This window comes from Falco rusticolus, chromosome 6 (genome assembly GCF_015220075.1).
Source record: "Falco rusticolus isolate bFalRus1 chromosome 6, bFalRus1.pri, whole genome shotgun sequence".
Taxonomy (NCBI): domain Eukaryota; kingdom Metazoa; phylum Chordata; class Aves; order Falconiformes; family Falconidae; genus Falco; species Falco rusticolus.
This window is the reverse complement of record NC_051192.1, coordinates 45,409,342-45,432,536: the sequence shown is the minus strand read 5'-3', so window position 1 is coordinate 45,432,536 and position 23,195 is coordinate 45,409,342. Positions and strand designations below refer to the sequence as shown.

General features: G+C 38.6%; 1 protein-coding gene across 8 annotated transcripts in view; it reads left to right on the top strand.

Moving 5' to 3' along the window:
- Positions 1 to 23,195, top strand: part of MTHFD1L (methylenetetrahydrofolate dehydrogenase (NADP+ dependent) 1 like) — a 157,209-nt gene that overhangs the window by 53,752 nt on the left and 80,262 nt on the right. For all 8 annotated transcript variants that reach the window (XM_037391939.1, XM_037391946.1, XM_037391942.1 and 5 more), the window contains 2 exons: positions 6,207 to 6,275; positions 13,115 to 13,226. In XM_037391939.1, the coding sequence (XP_037247836.1) occupies positions 6,207 to 6,275; positions 13,115 to 13,226 (181 nt within the window). The remainder of the gene's footprint in view (positions 1 to 6,206; positions 6,276 to 13,114; positions 13,227 to 23,195) is intronic.

Here is a 23,195-nt window from a genome sequence, read left to right as displayed (position 1 = left end):
TGCCTTTTTGGAGAGTTGAATTATATTCCTGTGTTTTTCACAGAGCTTATGTGTGGTGCTGTGTCTGTACAAACTGATTCTTACAATACATGAGGAGTTATGCATTCCTCAGTATGGCTTGATACCCAGGAGCTAAACAGCTGAAATCTATGGAAGGAGTGAAACACAATCAAGAACTATGAACCAGAAGAAATGATTTTGTGTTGTCTCAGGTTGAGCATCCAAAATTGGTCAGTACTTTTGAGATTGATTTTTGTGTGTGCCAGTTTCTTTTCTGAAAACAGGAACAGACTTACTAATATTGATGAAGAAGTCAGATGTCAGGTGTTAGGATTTAAGAAATATCTAAAAGGAAATTAGTGGTTTTCTTACTAAGATTTCTTTATCAAATATAATACCACTTACTTTGTACAAGGTGAGAGAGCTTATGAATAGCTGCACCACACTTGTGAAAGTATATTCTATAAAGTTGAATCCTCTGGAAGCAATAGCAGGAGATGTATAATAACTCATATGTACAAAGAAGATAAATTTCAATTCTATCAGATAGCATTTCATCTCTGTTTCTGTTTTCTTCCCGCAGGTGGTTGGTCAGTCTGTTTGAACAGCTTGCAACTAAACCTACTGTTTCTAGACTTTAAATGCAATATCTACTCTTTCCCCTGCTGCTTGTGCTGCCTTTGTTGTTACTATTCTTCTGTAAGCTCATCTTTTGACCCCTTTTCATTTAGACTGCACAGGTTGTATCTCTTTCTTGTGCGTGTTAGAAAAGTATTCCTGTATGATCCAGAAGAGATCTTTGCTTGTGGTCAAGGTGTCCAGATGCAGAGCTGGTCCAGCCTGGTGCAGCCTGTAGATAGAGTTGTTACACTGTAGGCTGTAAGCCCACTGCACATCGTGGCTAAAGCTTTCTGGGCAGGATGAGGCGAAGCTAAGCATTCACTCATGACTATCTCTGAACTATAATTTTCATTTTCCCAAGGTTTTTATCTTGAGCAAATTTTCAGATGTGGTAAGAGGTTTGGTGTGAAGCCATTCTCCTCCTGAATTTTCATCTTCCTTTGAGGTCAGAGTCAGAGAGGAAGTAAAGCTTTGTAGCTCAGAAAAGAAAGATCTCAAGACAACTGAACATAGGACGGACAATATAAAAGGTTTTCAAATGCTTTCAATCCAAGAACAGTTCAAGCATTTTGACTTAAACTTTCATAAACTAAAATCAAGTTTAAAAACTTGAATCTGTCATAGCCACTTGATATGGAACATTTTAGCCTAAAGAACTGAAGGCAGCTTTACCATGGGAAGTTCCACACAACCTGAATAATGGGTGGTGGTTAGTCCTAGCTGTCACTTTAAAAAAAATACTGGGGTTCATGTTTTATGTATACTACCCAGATTGAATTTATGCAAGCTTAAATGTTTGACAGTAGTCTTTAGTTCACTGGAATCTATGCGAACCAAAACCACTAAACCCTTCTCTGTGATTTGTTTCCAGATGAATACACAGTATACTTCACAAAAATACAACTGCTCTTAATTTTTGCTTTATATGCAATATATTTATAATAATACAATAGTAAAACCTAAAGTACACATTGTTAGATATAAACCAGATGCAGAGGCAGGCTAGGAGAAATAGAAAAAAGATAAATTTAATATTTCATTAACTGAGAAGACTCCTTCCACAAGAGTAATGGATTAAATATCTATCCTCTGTAATGGAGCATACAGAAGTCTTTGCCAAAATGTGGTGCTCATTGTACAGTATTTTGAAGACTTAATTGCTTTTTGGCTTTTACAGTGTAGTAGTATTCTGATAGACACATGCCATATTTTTATGCAAATCTAAATGGGTATGCATGCCCTAGATCAGTATTTCAGCAGCTATGAAAATTATTAAATAGATATGTCACTATCTTTTTAAATAAGACTTCTCAGCTTACTTTCTGTGCCATACTGTTAGTTTTCAATAGTTCCAGGGCCAAAAAAAATAGCTTCCTATTTACTTTTATAAATGATCTGTCAGCTGAATATATTTCGTTCTCTGGTACATCAGAAACATTGTGTACATACTTCACTTTTAACAAAGTAGTTGCAGTTCTTCTTGGCATAAGGTTTAGGATTTAGGTTTTTTTCAGAACTGATACTGCAGAAAAATATTATCATTTTGTTAGAAACTATGAAGGGAAGTTACAAGTACTTCATTATTTTTCTTATGAAGAAAAGGGGTTTTCTCTGCCCTTCAGTCTATGTAACCCTTATTCATTTCACAGTAGTTACTTTTAATCACCTTCATTGTCATCTAATGCTGCCTTTCATTTCCACTCTTGATAGACTTCAGAGGCCGCTCCACTGGAAGTTGCTTTGAAAGCATGTTGGTTTTTCATCTAAGTTTGCCTTTTCTGTGTCATGTGTGTAATTTATTTTGTGCTCTATGGTCTGTGCTGTCCTGGGGAGCATACCTGCCCTGACAGCTGTTGGATAGATGGAAGGGGTATTATTTTCAGAAGTACTTAGGATCAGTTCCAGAAAGGAACCCAGGAGAGTTGGGTGTCCATATACATTTGAATTGGAGTCCTACTTCTTTCTTCTGACAGTGAATTAGTGGAAAGCTAATGATCCTTGGGCTCTCACACACTTAATTGGTGTGTAATGTCTAAGCCTCTAATTCTTTTATAAAAAATTTATCTACCTTCTCTGAATTGGAAATAGGAACCTGATTCCTTAAATAGCTTTGAGAATCAGATCCAGGACTTTGAGTGAGCTGTGGGAATTGTTTACTAGCTGCTTGGAGGATTGGGAATATGAAGGAATGAAAACTTTATTCTGACAGAATCATGTCAGGTAGATATGAAAACTTTATTGTTTTTAGGACTGTTGTTGACAACAAAGCTGTTTAAGAACCATGGAAAACAAGTAGGCTTGATGTGTGTTAATTGGAGTCTTTGCATCTTTTTTTCTTGGTTTTCAGGTTCAGATACAGTAAGTTATGTCCAGAATGCATGTCTAATATGGATGAAATTTCCCCAAAAGTTAAAATGCATAGGAAGTATTTGGGGTTTTTGCTTCACAATTTTATCAGATTGGTGAAAAACTATCAGAAAGCAAAGGAGAGAGGATTTGAGCCATTATTATCTGGGGGCTGCCTTTCCAGTCAGCGTGGCTTGGGTCAGCAAATAGCTGTTTGCATGCTTACTTTGAATGAGCTGGTGGTCTCAACTAGCATGAAGTAGACAACAGACCCCCTAATCAGACGGCTACAGCTGACACGGGTTAATGCTTGTCAGTCCTTAGGCAATTTTCCCAAGAAGAGCCTTAGGGCTGATCTGCGGCTGCTCAGGTAGTTAACCTTGCTGTTGACCAGTTGGAAGATCTGATGTAAAGTTTTCCTTTTGGCTTTCTTCCTCTAGAAAGCTGAATAACTATTACAGTTGGTTTTTACAAGATTGTAAGATTGTAAACTATCTCAGTGTTCATGCACTGAAAATTAGCAGCAGCTGTTTCTCTTTTAGCATAGTGATGAATAGCTTATGCTATATGACGATGGAAAAACTGAGATACAGGAAGAAAATGTAAAATCAACTAACCTTTTCCTTCAGATATTTGTATTACCTGTAAAATCCTGACTTGTGTGTGTACATGGCTCAGCTTTCGGTGAGACAGATGAACAACTTATCTAACTGTCATAGTTTTGTGATGCTAGCAAATAGTGGTGAACATGATTTCCTTCAGCTGGGGGTGGGAGGGGAAGAACATTGTTTGTGGTGTAAGAAATTCTGTCTTAGCTGTCTGCTGAATTGATGAAACAGCAGGAAAAAAACAGGCTTATAGATCTAGTCAATAAGTATATTGCACACTGGTTTTTTAAAGTGAATTTAAATTCTGCACGGTGATCAACAGGAAAAAATATATATTTGTTTTGGTAAATTAGGATTGAAAACAGGCTTTTAATGGAGAAATTGCTAGGATTAAAATTTGTTCCATTTCATTTTAAATTGTTAGAACTGGAGTTGCTCTATTTACTGTTTTATTTAAAAGTGCTTCAGATCCGGAAGTGAATCAAACCAGTTTTATAAAACAAATTGTTCTATTGAGCAGATATAAATTTAATAACCTAAGAAATATACCCACTTTAGAAAAACTTTTACAAAGTACTAAAATACAAGAAATCAAAGGCAATAGCTGTGGCAGTTTTTTTTACATGGTCCTAAAAAGAAAACTCATTTATAGGTAAAGTATTGAAGTTACATTTTATTCTAGCAGCAAAAATTTTATGGGATACTGATGAAATGAACCGTTATGAAACATTGTTGAGATTTGTTCTGCATTTTTAAGTTTTTTATCTAAAACAAGTAATTTATAGTCTTACTAATTAAAACAATCTATAGCAATTAAGGAGCCCGTGGGAGTGAAAAGCAAAACCAGTTACATTTCTCTTTTTAACATGTTTTTCCTTTTCCTTGTATTTAGGCCCTCAGCTTTGAATTTAAATGAGAGTAGTTGGCTATATGTACAGTATAGCATCAGGCTGCTTCTTTAGAAGTGATGGAGCTTCACTCGTTCTGACAGAGAGCTGGTGTGCTGGCATTTCCTTGCATTTTGATCCTTTTTTCTAAAATTAACATATTAAGAAACAGAAATTACTTTTTGCTAATTCAGAAGAGGCAAACCTCACTGTTTTGTTACCAGTTTCTCATATTATGTATTCTGGGTCTTTTGGGATTTGTAGATAGTGGGAGTTTACAAGATGCAGAGAGTGAAGAAACATCTTTCCCTTCTTTTTCTCCTCTCCTTCACTTTCCTCCAAGGAAACACTTGCTATGCTTCAGTAGAAAACAGTTTTACTATTTTGGTTTCAATTCATTCTTATCTGAGGCCAAATATTCTGCTTCATTTTCATCTGAAGTCTATGTTCAGATGTAATGCTCAGAAAAGAAAAACTTCAATTTGTATAAAATACTGTGTTTATGTAATCACCATATACTTCCATGTCTCTGATCTGTCTATCATTAAAATTTTCACACAGAGTTTGATTGTTCAAATTTTAGGTTAGTTGGAAGAAGCTGTGTTGAGAATTATACAGGTGCTACTTTAATTGCTTTTCTTTATTTGAACATTGTTGTTCAGCTCTTAATAGGCTACCTAGATAATATATCCATGTTTTTCAACCTTCATTTTAAACATTTACAGCAGCTAGTGTTTTTATTTGGGTTTAATGTTTCTTTTCAATACAAAAAAAAAACAACCACTTTTTGTGTTCTCTGGCAAGTCTATGAGCCACTCCTTATAACACTACTGCATTTTTTTAACCCGTGATCTAGTTCTTTCAAAACAAAACACATCTTCTCAAAATCAGAGTAATTTAAGAGTAATATGCTTGTGGTTTCTAGATAGCACTCTACATGTAGTCTGATAGTGATGTACACACTCTGTAGCCATTTTTTTCTAAACTGGGTGTTGAATTTTGGTGTAGAGGGGTGGTCATGACTTTCTTTTATTTTAAATTCAGTCAGTGTGAAATTTAGAGTTAATATCCAGCAAAATTTTTAGGGAGTAAGATTTTTCACATCTAAAATGCAGCAATTTACTCGGCTCCTTTTCCCCTCTCATCATCACAGTAAGGCACCTCTAACTTTTTAATCTTATTCATTATCTATCCCTAGTCAACACTGCGGCTGCTTTCAGCCTGTGTCTGTTATGTGTATTTGTACAAGTTTTGAAAATTACCCTGTATGGTTGTTGCTAGTTATTGATTCATGCTATTGATTCTGTCATGAAAGAAATACATCTGTCTTTTATTTAGGCAGATTTAGCAAGTTATTGCCTTATTTCTCAGGTCTCCGTGGCCTTTGCTTCTGCTTTATCTTTTGTTTCCATGAACGTCCTCATGGTGATAACTTAATAGCTCTGTTTCTGGTCTCTCCATAAAATGGGAACAATATTTACCTACTGCCTTTTAAATGTATACAGAACAAGATCATTAGTATTTCTGGCACACTCTGTAATTACAGTATGTTAGAAGTCTTGAGGTAACACCTAAATAAATTCTTTCTGTAACACTGCTTATCCATTTTGATTTATAAGCACATTTTCTTTTTCTCCTTTGAACTGTAAGGTTTTTTCTGTATTTTAACTGTAAGCTTAAGTGTAACTCAGAAATATTGCACTTTAGAATTGACTTCCTTAAAATGTGGACTCTTGTTTTTTAGGGAGTAACAGGTGCTTTGACAGTTTTGATGAAAGATGCAATTAAGCCCACACTCATGCAGACATTAGAGGTGAGTATGGCTTATGATGCCTGCCCTTCTCCAGCTTTCACATTCCATATCGGGCCAGTTATGCTTCTCTCCAGCGACCGTGCTTAAGTTTCAAGCTTCAAGCCAGGGTCAAATCCATAAAGGCATTTTAGCAATTGTTCATTTGTGTATGTTAACTAATCAGCTCTATCTGCATTTAGACCTTTTTGGTGGGTTTTTTCCTTCCTTTGAGACTCTGGCTTTAGTCATAATTTTGCCTAGTGTTGCAAACAAGCTGCAGTGCGCTGTTGAACAACTTCTAAGCACATTGGGAGGCAGGTTGGGCTTCCGATTCATAGAATTCCTTCTGTTTCCCATCTTGCTCTTCTAGGGAAGTTATATTTTTATGTATTTCCTTTATATGGATGATTCCCACAGCCCAGCATGTTGAGTTGAAAGTAGATGTTTTGCTAAGGCCATTCTAGTCTGTATTATAGTTTATGCCATTAACAAACACAGGGGGATCCTTTTGCCAGTTCATGCTTTTTGAAAAGGCGGCTCCCAGCCACCCTATCCTGCCATAGTGCCTTCAGGGACTAAATGAAGCTTTGCTGGCCTATGAGAGGAATATTTTACACTTACCCTGCTGAGCTTTCTTCCAGCAATTCAGAGAGTGCAGAATTAGTACAACCTAACTTGGTGTCTGGGCAGTCTAGTATTGCCTTTTCAATAGTAAGCGGGATGATGAGCAATATTCATGGCGAGAGGGAGGAAGAAAAATGGGGAAATAATGAAGCAGTTTTTAAAACAAATATATTGGGAGAAAAATTGATGTATATTAGAAGTTTGACCATCCAAATTACATAGCTGGAATATTTCACAACAATTTCTGATATGGTAAAAAGCTGAAGAATGTAGAAAGATACCAGCGCAATCCCCGGTTGGAAAAAATGTCTCATTATCTACAGCATGTCAAAGTGATAACTACCTTTTTGCTTTTGAGTTTGGATGGGGACCACTTCCTACCCTCAGGAAATACTATAAAAATAGAATTTGTCTATGTTATTTTACTATAGCCATCTTAATTATTTTCTCCTACAAAGAACGTCTGTCCTTCCATGTGGCTATATGAAAAATATATGTGTGTGTCAGAGTTTAATATAACATCCAATAGCAGAAACTGGAGGTCACGTAGGATCAAGAATGTCACCGCCAGAACTGTGTATTAAATCACCACTTGGATAACATTGTATGTATGCATTAAACATCAGTGATAAGGTAGTTTTGATTCTGAGTGTTTAGTCTGCTTCATTCCATCTGCACTTTGCATAACTGTTAGAAAATAACATGGTTTTGTTGTAGTGTTCTAAAAGACAATTATAAATGTCAAAAGAGATTCTTTTGATTGATAGGCATTTGGTTCTGGGACTTGCATGCTTTTATTTTTTCACTCTGCATTTCTTTATATTCACATTTCTATGCAATAAAATTCCTGCCTTTTATGTGGTATTCTTTTCTAGTCTAATCTATGCTATGGCTGAAACATCTGCCAGCTTTCATCAAACGCTATTGCTTGTTAGGAGGACCCTGACCACAGTAACCAAGGATCCTTTTCCCAGAAATTCTTACAAAGTTATTTTTAAAACAACAAACTAAAGCAGCTCAGAAGACTGCTTCATGCTCCACTTCTGCCATTTGGATCTCAAAGATGAACTTTTGTCACCCTTTGAATACCTGTTGGTTTGCAGACTATATGAGTCACCTATCCAGAAATGGAAATCTCCAGCTTATCTAAATGTTTTCCAAAATAGTGCTGTGCTTTGGCTATGTATGCCCCTTGGGCTGTGTCATTGCTCTTGTACAGACATGCAATGGCCTACTCTGGTTACTGCCCATGCTCTTGTTGATGTTCTTGAGCCTCAAGCTTGTGTCATGTCCCATTTCATCAATAAATACCTTTCCTTATTTTTAATTAATCATGTGAATAGCTTTAAGGGGTGCTAATTTTAATAGCTTCAGTTTTTCCAGAAAAGGGGAGGGAGGGGAACAAGGAAGATATTTCAGCCTGCACACTTGAAGGTAGCAGTGATCCGTCTATGACTTTATAGCCTTCCAGCATGGCAGGTTTTAAGCCAAGATAATCCTAGCATACTCTGAGGTGGTGGATGTAATAACGTCTCTTCTGCTATGACATATTTCTGATGAGTGTGTGAATTGCAAGTCTACATGCAAACCAGAAATGAGGAGAACTGAAGCCTAAATTACACTTGAAATAATCCTAGTAAGCAGCATCCAAAAGAAGAGGGACCTCTTAAGTTTCCAAAGAGCCTTTCTGCAGGAACTGGGCAACATAACCCTAACCCCTTCAGGGAGAAGTAGTTCTCCATGTAAGTGTAAAGACCTTTAGCAACAGCACTATGACTTGACAACAGTAATATCGGAAATGATCCTGCAGCACACAGGTGGAAGAACAGAGTGATACGATTATAGAGAACAGAAATGCAACTCAGACAGTGCTGTGGACCCGTCCTGCAAGTAGGATGAAACTGTTCATCAAGGCAGGTCTTCCACATAACTTTGGTTTTGGGGAATGGCAAAAGGACTGCCAGAGGAGGGGGAGCAGATCTTCTGGATGACTTTCAGCTGATACTGACAGTTAATTTGACATACTTTGTAAGCGGTAGTGGCTGTGGGTAGCAGCAGCTGAAAGTAGCCACTGCAGAGATAGCTGCACTCCTCTGCGATCAGGCCAAGAGCCTGTAGGTGGGTATTGCGTTAAGCTGTGGAGGTCTGAGGAGGTGCTTGCCAGGGCCTGTGAAAGGGGAGAAGGGCAACCTACTCTGTAGTTTTGCACCAGCTTTATATAGGCATCTGTGTGGAGGAGAGGTTTAGAAGTTCGTAAATCAAAAATGTCCAAATGCCAGTCCTGCATGGAACTGAAGTGGCAACTTGTGTCAGTGCTTTTTTTTTTCATATGTGAATTGACGTGTGTGTTTTAATTTGCTGGGTTTTAAAGAGGTTTCTTGGTGGGTAGATTTCCGTCACAACCCTGTTACTCTGTCACCAGAAATGCCACCTCAAAGTGTTAGTGATTGACAGTATTTTATATGCAGGAATGACAGTAAAATCTCAAAATGGGAACGTGGGACACTCCACCTACAATTACTGCAGGCTTTGGAAGAATTTGTATCCAATGCTGTAGGGTTGAGAATACTTTGTTTGAAATGTACATAATGATTTCATAGTGTTTATCCATGTTTGTCATGACAGATTGGTTCCTTCATGAACTGCTCCCTTAATGTTTAGCATTTATTTATACTGTGCGTAACAGAGCAGCTGCTCTAGGAGACAACTCTTTGTAGTTGCAGGCTGGCTTCTCTGGGACAGTCTGCTCGTGTTACATGTAAAGTGCCACTCACAGTAAAGATGAGGGGAGGGTGGTAATAAGTATTATAAATATCCTTCTAGCGGCCAGTTAACTTCAGATATTTATTGACATTCTGGGTTTATTTTCTTTTACTAAAATTTGGAGAATAAAATTTCCTGTACCGAAAACAGTCAGCAGAATGCATCCCTGTGCCACTGTGTTTCTTCGTATAGTTTATTAAGAGTGTAATGAAAATAAGTGGCACTCTGCAGAGTGGGACAGATGGGTTGGCACAGAGTCACTGAAGCTGGCCTGAGAAGACGTTGTTGTCCCTGTTCCAGGGTGTGCCTGAGGCTCCCAAGATCCTGCTGGAATTCAGTCCCTTCAGTACCTAGACTATATTTTTATTCCAGGATTGCCCTTGTGAAAAAAAAAAAAAAACCAACCAACACTATTCAAATAACTCCTCCTTTTTCTTCTGGTGGATTTCAGAGCTGCAGGGGAGCATCTGTCCATACCAGTGGTTTCATTGTGTGTTTGGATTTCAAGTTAGTGGCAGGGGGCCTCTTGACTACTGATATTCCCACAGTCCAAATTTCCTTCCTATACATGTTGTGTGGATGAACTCTTGGAAGCACAAGTGTACAGGGAATGTTGTGGGAGAGCCTCCTGGCCCCCTCTCTGCATAGCTGCCACAGTATGAGCTGGGCTGCCCTCTCAGCAGCTGTGGTTGTGCTCCTGTGCATTGCATCTGCCCATGTCTGGGCTGGGCTCTAATGAGAGCAGCCCTGTAATTGCTTGCCACAAGAAATTAAGGACTTGGAGGAGTGAAATTAAACTTAGTGAGTAATAACACAAATCAGAATAAATCCTGTGGATTTGAATCTGGTAGCTGGAAACAGCACTCTCATTTATTTGAATGATAGATGGGTAGTTACTGGATTAAAGTAGAAGTAAAACTTAAACTTGGGTTGGTGAAGTGGTTTGCATTTTATTTTGTATGAGTTACAAGCTGTTTTGGATAATCTTTTATTTTGTGCAGCACCTCCATTTAGACTGATGCCCAAATATTAGAAACTTTGAAGGTCTACATAGTTCAAGATAAATTTTTACATAACTATGTAAAATCACAATTAGTATTACTGTATGGGGCCATTAGCAGATAGAAAACAAGAAAAAAAAAATCCTAAGTAGACACTATGAAGTCAGTGTGTTATGATAATCTACGTAATTCCACTGGTTACAGGGCATGATTTCTGATGTATTTACTTTTTATGCTGTTTCTTCTCTAACATGTATGAGGCAGAGTTGTCTTCGGGTTGTAGGTTAATTGTGTAGGTTTTGGACAGTATTCCCTGCCCATATGTGTGCATAGTCTCCCTTTTCTTTCCTAATTTTAAAAATATATACATATATCCCCCATTTTATTAGAGTAAACCTGAAGTTTAATGTGTCAGTGGCTAAAAAAGTTACTTGTCTTTGCTCTGAAGAAAACATTTAATTATGTAGAAAACATTTAATTATGTATAATTACTTCTAAAGGAAGCAATAAAAACAGATACTTTTTGTTGATGTTTTGTATATGATTTGTGTTCAGTGTTACTGAAACAGGAAAATCTGTTTTCTATAGTAACAAATATTTCACTACTGTAATCTAATTGTTTTGGTGTTTTATGGAAAACATGAACATGCGTTGTCTATGTAGGTTGTTTTCTGAAGACAACTAGTGGGGGAAGGGGGCACACACAACTAGGTTTTATTATACAGTTAATAGTTTCTGAGTTATGGTTCATGGGGCTGTTGGATGTGGCCTGCAGCTGATCCACGGAATGCTGTCCTCCTTAATTGGTGCTTCTGGTCAAAAATTGAGGAAGATTGCCCAGTAGCTTGCCTGAAATTTTGAGGGTTGGCAGTGGCTCGTAGTACAGAATGTGTGAAGAACACTGATGGAGATAATCTGAAGGTGTCTACCTATTTTTTCTTTAACCAGCTGGGCATATTTAAAAGCATTAACACAACAACAGGGATTTGTTTCCTTAAGTATTTGATAGTAAGACAGCTGAAATTACATCCTTCTCTCTGATTGTGTATTCTGAGTTGGAGAAAAGACAGCAGTTAATATTATTTTGCCTAGCCCTTTCTGTAGATGCTAATTTTCTAATCTCTCCTTTCCTTGGGATGCCTGCCAAAAAAGTAACAGGGAAGATGAGAATTACTTGCTATCTGACCAATTTCCCTGTACCTAGTTCATTTGCCTATCCCTTTGCTGTTTAAGTTGGTCCGTGCTACAGAGTGTGACTTCCTAGCGTATTTGCAGAGTGTCTAGCGTAGGGGAATTCGGCTCTGCATCTGGGGCTCCCAGGTGCTTGCCAGCAGCAAATGCTTTTTCTGTTGTATCAGTATCCCCGCTGCATGCCAGCCATGTCCCGTGCTGTCTCCATCTCCTTAACCGTTGACTCTAGTCCCTCGTTGCTTCCACTTGCTACTTTGCCTGCACAGGGGTGGCAATTACAGTCAATGAGGAAAACAGGAGCAGTAAGGGATGGAGCATGGCAGGACTTGGGCTCTTATTTGTGTACTGTCTGCAGCAAGGCACTTAGTGCTGATTGTAGTACATGTGCCAGAACAGCATGCCGCAGTGTTAGGGCAGTAGAAATATGAAATATTAGTACAAGGTTGGGTGAGCTGTGTAAGTTACCCACAAGTTGCACTGCTGGCCATTACCTATCTATGAATGAAGCAGGTTCTGACATCTAGGCCTGTAAATGAATGAAGTCTCGAGCACCTGAGACGTACTGACAGCCCCTAAATTATCTAATGGCCCTTACTTGCTATCTGTGCTTTGATTTATATAGCATCTTGATTAGTCTGCAAGAGTATTGAGCTTATGTTCTTACCTTTTGTGCTGGTTTTGGCTTGGATAGAGTTAATTTTCTTCATATTAGCTAGTATGGGGCTACGTTTTGGGTTTCTGCTGAAAACAATGTTGATAACACTAGGATGTTTTAGTTACTGCTGAGCAGTACTTACACAGAGTCAAGGTTTTTTCTGCTCCTCACAGCACCCCACCAGCAAGTAGGCTGGGGGTGCACAAGAAGTTGGGAGGGGACACATTCGGGACAGCTGAGCCCAACTGACCAAAGTGTTATTCCATACCATATGACACCATGCTCAGCTTATAAAGCCAGGGGAAGAAGGAGGGGACATTTGGACTTCATGGCGTTTGTCTTCACAAGTAACCATTATGCATGATGGAGCCCTGCTTTCTTGGGGATGGCTGCCGATGGGAAGTGATGAATTCCTTATTTTGCTTTGCTTGCATGTGTGGCTTTTGCTTTACCTATTAAATTGTCTTTATCTCAACCTGTAAGTTTTCTCACTTTACTCTTTTAGTTCTCTCCTCCATACTGACATGGGGAATATGTGTGAGTGGCTCGGTGGGGCTTAGTTACTGGCTGGGGTTAAACCACAACACTTGTCTATTAAATTAATATTGGGTTTTTTTATCATTCAGGGAACACCAGTATTTGTTCACGCTGGACCTTTTGCTAACATTGCACATGGAAATTCTTCTGTTTTGGCAGATAAAATTGCCCTTAAATTAGTTGGAGAGAAAGGATTTGTAGGTAAGTAATTATTCCGTTTATTATATTACCGCTTGTTGGTAAGTTGGCAAGCAGTGATGTTAATGAAGGGATAAAATAGTAATAAAAGGTAAGAATGTTAATTTTATGCTAATATTAATAATAATCTTAAAGTGGATGTGTAAAAACCTCTCTCACCCTGCCCTTTGTCTCAAGTGTTCCTGTCACCATGTTTGAGATTCCACAAGGTGGCTGAGCCAGTTAAATGGCTGGACTGCAATGAAAGAGGTGTCCTGTAGTTCCTTGTTTAGTACGTATCTGACCTCTCTTGATAAACTTACAGAGACCATTCCCTTTCCCTGCTGAATTGTTCTTCTGCCGATTCAGCAAACAGCCAAATCAGGGGTCAGATGTCCCTGAGCCAGTGCAGAGGAACAGCAGTGGGAAGGGTGCAGAAGAAAGAGTAAGCTTGCCTTAGTTTGGTGGCAGTGAGCCATTAGGTTGGTGCAGCTGCATTGTAAAACCTCACCATGAGGCAAAAAAATTTAATTTTTACATTAAGAATTCAGCTTCCACAAGCAACAATAGATGCATAGAGCTTACTGTTATGGTTGCAGGCAAAATAAACTTTTGGCTGAATGGTGAACTAGATTTTATAAAAATTGTTGTGGGTGTTTAAATTTTAGAAGTAATAAAATGAAAGGGGCATTGCTACTTTGCAGTAGTAATGCCTTTGCACTGCTGCAGCTGTTCTTTTCTGTGTCCTGAACACCCAGCTTGGTTTATGTTAATCCTGAAGTTGAACTTTGAGTACCTGTGGAACAATGCTCTTGAAGAGGTGCAGTAATGTGAAACATGATGTTTCTTGTGCTAGTGCCCTTAAACTAGCAGAGAAACTTGTCTGTATATGCTTGTGTCATACCTACGTATTGCTGTAAATCACATAGAGAAACAAATTACTTGAAAGTACTGTTTCTATTTAAATTCATTGGTAATTGTAGAAAGAATGGGGGGGGAGTTAGCATTGTTATAGAATGTATATACTTTTTGTTATGATACAAATCAACATATATTTACACAAAGAGAATAGAAAGGTTTCTTACACAAAGTTGTTGACTAGTGAACAAAAAGATAGAGGGATGTCTTCTTACAGAAATCTTATAAAGTAACAAAAATGAATATCAATAAAAAATGAAGGATTGCAACCTGTTGTAGATGATACTGACTTTAACAAAAAGAAGTAGTACGTCACTGAATGATGGCAAAAAAAAGGTTGAACAGGTAGACATTCTGTTTATCTGTATTCTGTTATCTTGAGGGTTTCTTTTTAAAGAATAGTTATTGATTCTCGGTTTTCTCATTTTTTCTTGTTCATCTTTATAGAAGTCTGTTTCTGATCTCCCTAAGCATTCTGTGCCTAGAAGGAATGTTCTCCATCTTTTTTTTTTTTTTTTTTTTTTTAATGGAGCAGCAAAGTCCACACAAAGATTTTTACATCCTTGTTAGGGTATTATTAGCACTATTAGTTCCTAGAGTCAGTTTTGCTAACCTCTGCCCTTCTCTTTCAATATAATTTGCAAAGACTGTTGGACATTTGCATGTAATATTTTGTTAACAAGAGCATTCTTGGGAAAAGTTTGATTCAATATTCTGCTCTCACTTCTCATGTTTAGGTAAGAGTAACTAGGGTAATGCTGACTTGTGTGAAAAAATAAAGCATTGCAGTTAAGATGGTGAAGGTTTTTCAAGGTAGTCTGGGCAAGTGTTACATGTTTGTGTTTCCTTTTTAAAACGTGTCATAATGTCAAGGAAAAGAGTTGTTTTCTCCAGTGTTACTGTTGTACAGCTAAAGAGTCTGTTCATTTCCCTCTAATAATCAAACATCCATTCAAAGTAAGAACATTTTGCATTCTGAATACATTTTTTTAATGATAATAGAATAGGTATTTCATTAAGCCATGTTTATTGTTCTGTGGCTTTGTGGAATAAAGAGCAAAAGCATTTAGGGTAGCTAACATTTTTCATAGGCTGGGTAAAGTGACTTTGTTTCTCTAGTAAGCAACCTTTTCAAGTGGGAAGTCTGTTATGTATTATCTAAACGGAAGTATGTTGGTGGAAATCTTGAGTCTTGATCCAGGTTTTTGATCCAAAAAGTATCGCCTTGATTTTGGATTCCCCTCCATTCAGTGCTTCCTTTGGACACTGAGAGCATTTAATGCTTTTTTTGGTCTTATCTACCTTTTTTGCAGTGTTCATCTTTGGCCCCAGTTTCTCTGTTGGGAGACAAAGCAGTGTAGCTGCAATAGAGGAAAACCTTTATGTGCTGCCAGCTAAAGGCTCTTGTTCAGATTTTTTTCTACAGAACATAAATCCCCATGGAACTGGCTTCAAAATGAGAGTGCCTTCGCTCTGCTGAGCAAAGAACTTCAGCATGACTTTTAGATCCTTGTTAGATTCTTAAAAGCAGTAGCTCCTAGAGCAGCCTACTTAAACAAACTTTGCAGGTAGTTGCAAGTTTAAATGGTTGTTTTGACGGTTGTAATTACTGTAAGCTTTATGGTTTAAAAAAACACATTGTTTCTGGTAACTAGTCAGAGCACATGGGCAGAGACTTCCATGTAGCACTGGCTGGTTTATTAAATGCTGTCCTAGCCTACCCTACACAACTGAAGTATAAAGTGACAGCTACGAATTGTGCATCAGTCGACACTGAGGTCACGTCCATACAGACAGAGTGCCCAGTGCCTTGTGAAGCTACTCAGCAAAGCAGTTAGCAAGAAACTCCAGTGCATTCTGCTCAGTGTGGTGTGTGCCTGAACCCCATACAGCCATTGCAACTCAGTGGGGAAAGTCAGTTCAGGTAGCAGGAGTACAGGGCAGCTATGCTGCAGTTCTGTGGCTAGCTGAACAAGTTAGTTACTCATTGTTGCTAAAAGTAAAAATTTTCACTGGTCGGCGTTTCTCTTTTGTCACTGTTCTCGTGCAGTTCATTCTTTCCTTGCATTGGATCTGGCATTCATCAGATTCTTCTATGAATGACTGGAGTACATGTTTTGGCATATAGGTTAGTTGCATAAGCTCATGAAAGATTCCAAGAGGTGCTGGAAGTAGTGTAAGGTAAGTGGCAGAACTGCGTGGCTGGGAGAGGCATTTTGGGGACCACGAGCTATGAATGGCTCTCAGCCTTGTGCAGCTGCATCCAAAGCAGGAACATAAGAAATCTGTGACAGGGTCTGCAATTAATTTCCTGTATAGTGGAATAAATATCTTTATGTATGCTAGCTTACTCACTGTAAGACGGGATGATGATATAATTTATGTATTTATTGGTTTATATATTTTTTATATGTTTATCTTTTTTTTTTTACTTAAGCCATGGTTATTGTAGAGCAGAACCTCCTGTTAAGTGTGTAGACAGCACTAAGGAGAATAGCAAGGCCTGAATTTGCACCACAGTTCTACAAATATAGACACATTTTATCTTCTGTATGGTTTAAGCAGCCTCCTTCCTCCAGCTGCCTATTTCCAGTCCTGTGCAGTCCCTTACTTTTGCCAGCACACCTGTTCATAGAGCCACATGATAACTAAACTGGAAAGTTGGTCTTGATTGAAAACAACTACAAAAAAACCCCAGCCTCTTCCTTCCTCTCACAGGCAGTTCCTGGGCAAACAGTTATATGTGTGACAGGGGGAAGATGAGTTAATGCCACATAAGATGGTGGGTTTGCTGAAATAAATATTTATAATATAGATTCATTTGGAACTTTAAAGTGCCAGTAAAGCTACTGTGCATCCACAGTAACTAACCAGACTGAGCCTGCATTACTGGAGAAGCTAAGCCTGTCTCCTTTTTCAGCCTGTGCTCAACTGTTTTTGCGTGACATCCCAGCAGAAACCTATTGCCCTTTTTGTTGGCTTAGTTTTCTGCTGACTTAACACATAAGCAGTTCAGGCCAGAGTCACAAAAACACTGGAGCTGGTGCAGGGGAGGGTGAGTTGGGACAGCCAGCAGTGAAAAACCAATCTGTTGTGTAGATCCCACTGTTTGTGTGACCGTGTGCCATGGCCAAGAAAAAAAAAAAGTATCCTCTGAAAATGTTCTTTTTTAATTTATATTTAAACCTTGCTTTCTCCCTCTGGCCTGCATTGCCTGTTTCTCTGCTTGCTCTGCAGCTGAAATTGCAGCATGCTGTGCCTTTTGAGTAGTGTTAGTTAATGATGTAGACAGTCTAGTTTTAAAAAAAACAAATTAACTGTTGAGTCCTGTTGTGAACTCTCCCTAATTGAGGGCATTCCCTGCTTCAGTTTCAAGTATCAAAGTGAATCACAGGCCCTCACTAAGTCTGAGATAGCCTAAGCCTTCCAGTTCAGCTTGTCCATTCCCTCTTCCCTGAGCCTTCTTGCTATGTACTGACAACTCAGTCTTTTTGCTCTAATTGTGAGTTCTTGGTACCGGTTTTGCCACGGAACTTTTAGTGCAGTATCTCAGCTAGCACTGGGTGACTTGCACTTGTCTTCTCAGCCTTTTACTGCTTCAGGCCTGTTTCCCTGCAAATTGTCCCCATCCTTGCTGTGAGCAAGCGTGGCCCGTTGGGCGGCTGCAGAATACAGGCAGCCCCTGCTCCAGCAAGTGGCTTGTGTGCTGCGGGGCAGCTGAGCCAAGCGCCAGTAGCCTGGGAAGTGGTGCGCTGCAGTACGTTGAATGTACTCATCTTCACAATTGCTATCGGAGCTTTTTGGTCTGGCACACATCTCTTTAGCCCCTCTGGTGGCAGCCGCAGTTCTGTTTCTGACATTTCATTTTCCTTTCGTATGAAAGGTTGCCTAAACTGGCCTGTTTAACTGATTCTACATCACTTGCTTATGGCTCACCTTAATTGTTCCATGGCAAGGACAGCTGACATCTCAGCAGTGGTGGGGAAAGGAGCTTGGTGTTTAGGCTGAGTCCTGTGGCGTCACTGAGTGGGGAAATATATCTTTATCTGTATTTAGGCAATTGTTTATTTGGGGGGGTTTTGTTCTGTTTTGGTTTATGGTGCTAACCTCTTTCATTCCACCTTTGTTCTTCATCGCTGTCCTCTGATGTAGGAATGCCAAACTCATGGCTGAGCCATGGAAGCTGGTTAATACTGAAGGTCACACCTGATGTTAATTGCAGCTGAAGTTTTTATTGATAGCCCTGAGGATAAATTTGCCACTTCTGTAAATCTTTAATTTTGCACAAATTTCTCTTTGTGCTTGTGTTCTTATTTCATGGTTCAAGGGAGTGTATTTTGGTTTACTGAAAGCCCTCTTCTGAAACGACCTTTGAGCCTCATCTTTCTTTCCTCCATGGTTTCCCACCATTACTTTGAGGAAGATTTTCTTTGTTTCAGAAGTGTCATGACAGTTTTTAAAAACAAGAACATTTCTGGATGTCGAGGTTAGAGTGATTGCCTTAAGTGAACAAAGAATTATTGTATTTGTTTCTCTGGCAGCAAAGTCTCATGTCCAGACCAACACAATGTATGGTGTATATGTAAAACACTTGATTTAAACTCCAAAGATTCAAGGAAACAAGTATTCTTGATGATATTTTGCCAGATAAGATGCTGCAGCATAGGAAAGAAACATTTCACAAAACAGAGTTTTGGGTGTTCTTAAACACACATGTGTGCACACACATTACTTCTCAAGGATTTGGGAAACGGTGTATGGGTTCAACCACGCTGTAGCTGCTGCCAGTTAAGAGTCCCAGTCACAAGCACTGCATGTATGCAGAACAAAAAATAAAGTCCTTGTCCTAGAAGGACTTGCTATTTACTCAAAGGGCAAGAGGTGACAAGTGCCTGCTGACAGGCAGCTGGCAATGCACAGGAAAGTGTACCTTTATCACAGTAGTATTGCCATCCTGCTCACCTAGCAGTTTTCTTTTTTTTTGTGATAGTTTCCAAGGGGGAAAAAAAATTCTGGTGTAGTTTGCAAGTAAACAAATGGTGAGAGGTTCTGTAGGTTTCAGGAGTCACGTCTCAATGTCGGGAAGAGCAGAGGACTGAGTGCGAAGAAGCATCAGTAAGATGAAATTTATTCTAGTTGCTGGTGTCTCAAATGTCTTGCTAGGGACAAAGGTTTGTTTAGAGAGATGTGTCTTGAATTGCACCCAGAAATGGAGGGGACTAGACTATGGAACACATACTAACTTGTCATCCTTCAGGCACACCATGAGGGCAAAGTGTTTTGCAATCCTTTTTCGCTCCTCTGAGCACGTATGCAGGCAGCCTTGTTAAGAAGGGAAATGAGATATCAGTAAACCAAAAAAAGGACAGGGAAATTATGGTACTTTATCAACACGGAATGCAGCTAGTCACTCCTTGTGATGAGTCTGGTCCTTGGCTCAGGAAGAAGTAATAATTTCTGATGCTTAACATATTTAACATCATCAGGGCTTTTTGTGTCACATCTCTGCCACTTACTCCTCCTCCTGTGTTGGCATAAAGCAACAAAATACTTACCTTTGAATGAGTTCCTGTTCTGCATCAGTTAGATTGTTTCTTAATACTCTGTTCAGGTGAACAGATCAGATGAACTATTAGGTTTTTTAGTCAGTGAATACAGGCTGCCCAAGAGGTGTTTTGAAGGCTTAAAGGATGAATGAGGAAGAGAAATGAGCTTTCCTGAATCATATTTGTCAGTGTGTCAGAAATTATTGCAATAAACAACTTGGCAGATTGCCCCATCCATCTCTTTAATCCCTTGAAGGTGTTTCAGCTGAGGAGAAGGGTTGTTGTAAATCAGAAGACAAGCGAAGTATGAACATGTTTTTGGAATCCTAAACCAAAGTCCTTCTGAAGTTTGTTTTGCAGGCTTGGGACTATATGTTTGGCTATTGCTTTCTTTCCTACTCATAGTAAGTGTGTCCCATTCAATGCTGAGCATGCTATGCTAATCAAGGTTGACTATGACTTTGTCTTTCCTGGTGTCGAATCAGGCGACAATAGGAGGCTTATTGCAAGCTGTTGGTGCCTTTCTAAAGAAAACTTCACTTCCTGTTTCTTTCTTTAGTTGGTACACTTGGTGTAATTGGAAAGAATTTGTCACACATTTTTAATGGTATAAACTCAAGTAGAAGCAGTAAATTTTTATAAGCTAAGTAACTGACTCTTTTTATTGTGCTGGTACCCTTGTTAGAATAAACTAATGATGCTAGCTGCTCTAACTATCTTTCAGTACATACAAAGTTTTACTTCAAAGGGTATCCGTTTTACATACTCTCAGAACAGACATTGTGTACCAGGTTTATAAACCACCTTATAAAAATTGTATGTATTTAATACACTAAGTGAATAATCTTCAGTAGATTGTTTTAATAATATCACAAGACACTTAAAACTATTTTCTTGGTAGTAGTCTTTTTCCAAAAAAGGAAATAAAACCCAAATATTTCAGCTAAACTTATTTTGGCATCAGTAGTACTTGCTATATTGTGACATTTAAATGTTGAGTTTGGGGATTTATTTTTAAATTATTTTGTTCTTTGATGCCACTAGAAGGGAGTTCCGTACAGTGACCCTCCAGAGAGCTTTACGATTCTGTCCAGTGTCTTTCTAGCTTGTGTTATTTCATCTCTGACTTCTTCACACCTTATTTTCACAAGACACAAAATATAATGCAATTATGTTCCAATATTATGCTCTTTGAACCAATGTGGTTTTTCTTAGTCTAAGAGTTAAAGCAAGACTAAGGTTTCATGACAAGGTGGTTGACGGCATTACCAACATAGGTGTTACCAGCCTACTCTTAAAAGTGTGTGCTATAAACTAGATAAGGGATGTCCAAAACTTTACGGTGTTTTCTGTGATCACATTCATAGTGCAGCTGTGCTTAGTGCAGCTGTGGCAGTGGGGTGCAGGGAAGGAAGGTGATACTCTGTTAGTCTGTATTGCTGCAAGGCTCTTAAAATCATGGGCTAATTGTACAAGGCCCAGCGGTACCTCAAATTGCAAAATTACTGCTAGATCTGTGAATCTTTGCCATTCATGTGAATGGTGATGCCATTCACATCCCAGGTGCCCTTTTTATTTCTTTCTTCACATTGCTGAGGTAAAAGTAAATACCATTTCTTTCATGTGTTGTAAAGTGGAAACAAAAAAATCTTCCCTTTTTCTCCTTTGCTTTTAAAATCTTAGCAAATTTTCTTACCTGTAGGCTGGAAAGTCTTCAGAGCTGAGACGTAGCACAACACATTTTCCTTCACTGGCAGGAAGTCAAAGTTCCTGAAAGCTGAGCTTACTTATTGCCTTGTCACAAATAACCTGGGTGCAAATCATGCATCCCTTGCTTATGGATTGCTGCCACCAAAAGTCAGGTGACGATATAAATGGTTTTCTATTGCAGAAAATGCTTAAAACAGTCTTGAAGTAATTTATAAATTATTATGCCAAATGAGAATCAAACTCTTTTTTTTTTATCTTGTGTGTGTTCAGAGTCCTTGAGAAAGTTCTGAGTGACTCCACATTTTCACTGCAGATCTCTTGGAACTTTCTCTTCTGACAGTTCTGATCTTTAGGGTATATGGCAAAATAAAACTTCATAAGGAGCACTGGGTGGAAGATAGCTGTCCGCAATGTTTTTATGTGTCTAGGAAACATTCTAGCATTGATCTTGGTATCATATGTCACTGTATTTCAGAGGTGAATTAATTTGAGAGCTTGTAAATTATGCAAAGCTAAACTCAAAACTGAAAGCTGATATTGATCGTGAACTATTGAATTATGTCTGTCTAATATTACACTTGTCATAAAAAAGTGGTGTTTTGCCCAATAAGTGAGGTGATCCTATTCTGAAAAGCTACCACTTATTTGGTATATATATTATATATAAATCTATATATATAAAATATAAATTATGGACTGTTCTGTAGTGAGATTTTAACTTCTTCCCTTTAAAGGAAAAATACATCTACAAAGCGTTAGAAATTCACTTAGCCTTCCTTCACTACAAAATGTATTTGCAAATGTGCATTCCCGAATCTGCTGTTGATACCCAGAATGATGAGGGGCAATTTACAGGAATAAAAGAACATGTGATTATAAATCATCAGCCATTTAGCTGAGTTCCCTGCTTTATCTGACAAGCATATCAGATGATCTCCTTCATAAAGGGACCGAGCTCCAGTTTGAAACTAGCTAGGATTTTTAACTCTTGCTGCTACTGTTGGTAAGCTATCTGGGTTTCCATGGCCAATTTGGACTCATTTAATCTTGCTCTGTAATACTGTTGTTCCAGCTTAGTGTTCTCTTTCTCAGGTGATAATTTTTATACTAACAAGCACAGCTTTTCCAAGCTATAATTAGTGCTAGGCTTGCCATTTCTTTAACACAGCCTATCTGCTTGTTTAGTTTCTGCATCTCTTACAGTGTTTGCTTTCTTCAACATAGTTGCATGCACAGAGTTCTGCAAAGTCACTCTTACCTTTATCCTCGGATCAGTCACTTTTTTTTTTTTTCCTCTCATTTTCCATACATCACTCATTCTGTGAATGGCTTGATACTGCTAGGCTCCCAGGCACTTTTCTAATGTTTGCAAGTATGAAGTTCCCAAATTGCAGGTCAGATTTTTGTCATTAAGCTCCAGTGGCAATATCTGTTTGCTGATTATACTTTCATTCTGTTTCTCTTCATTTCTTCCTAAACACCACAACAGCTTTTTCCTGTGTGACATCCTAGTTCCTCTCCACGGTGGCGATGCTTTCAAACTTTGGCATTGCCAGTATACCTCCATAGGTGTTCCTCAGTCTTTCTGCTGAGGTTGTTTAGCGAATAGTGAGTGAGAGCCCTCGGGATGGTCCTCTCTTGTCCCACAGTTCTCCTACCATGGCTACCTATTCTCCTCTCTCGTATGTAATCATCATTTTCTCCTAGCCTTGCTAACACATTCCTATGTGTTGCTGTAGCAAGTTTTTTTTTTTCCTGAAGGCCACAATGATGACATGTTTTCACATTATAGTTACTGTAGAAAGATTTGTATCTGGCA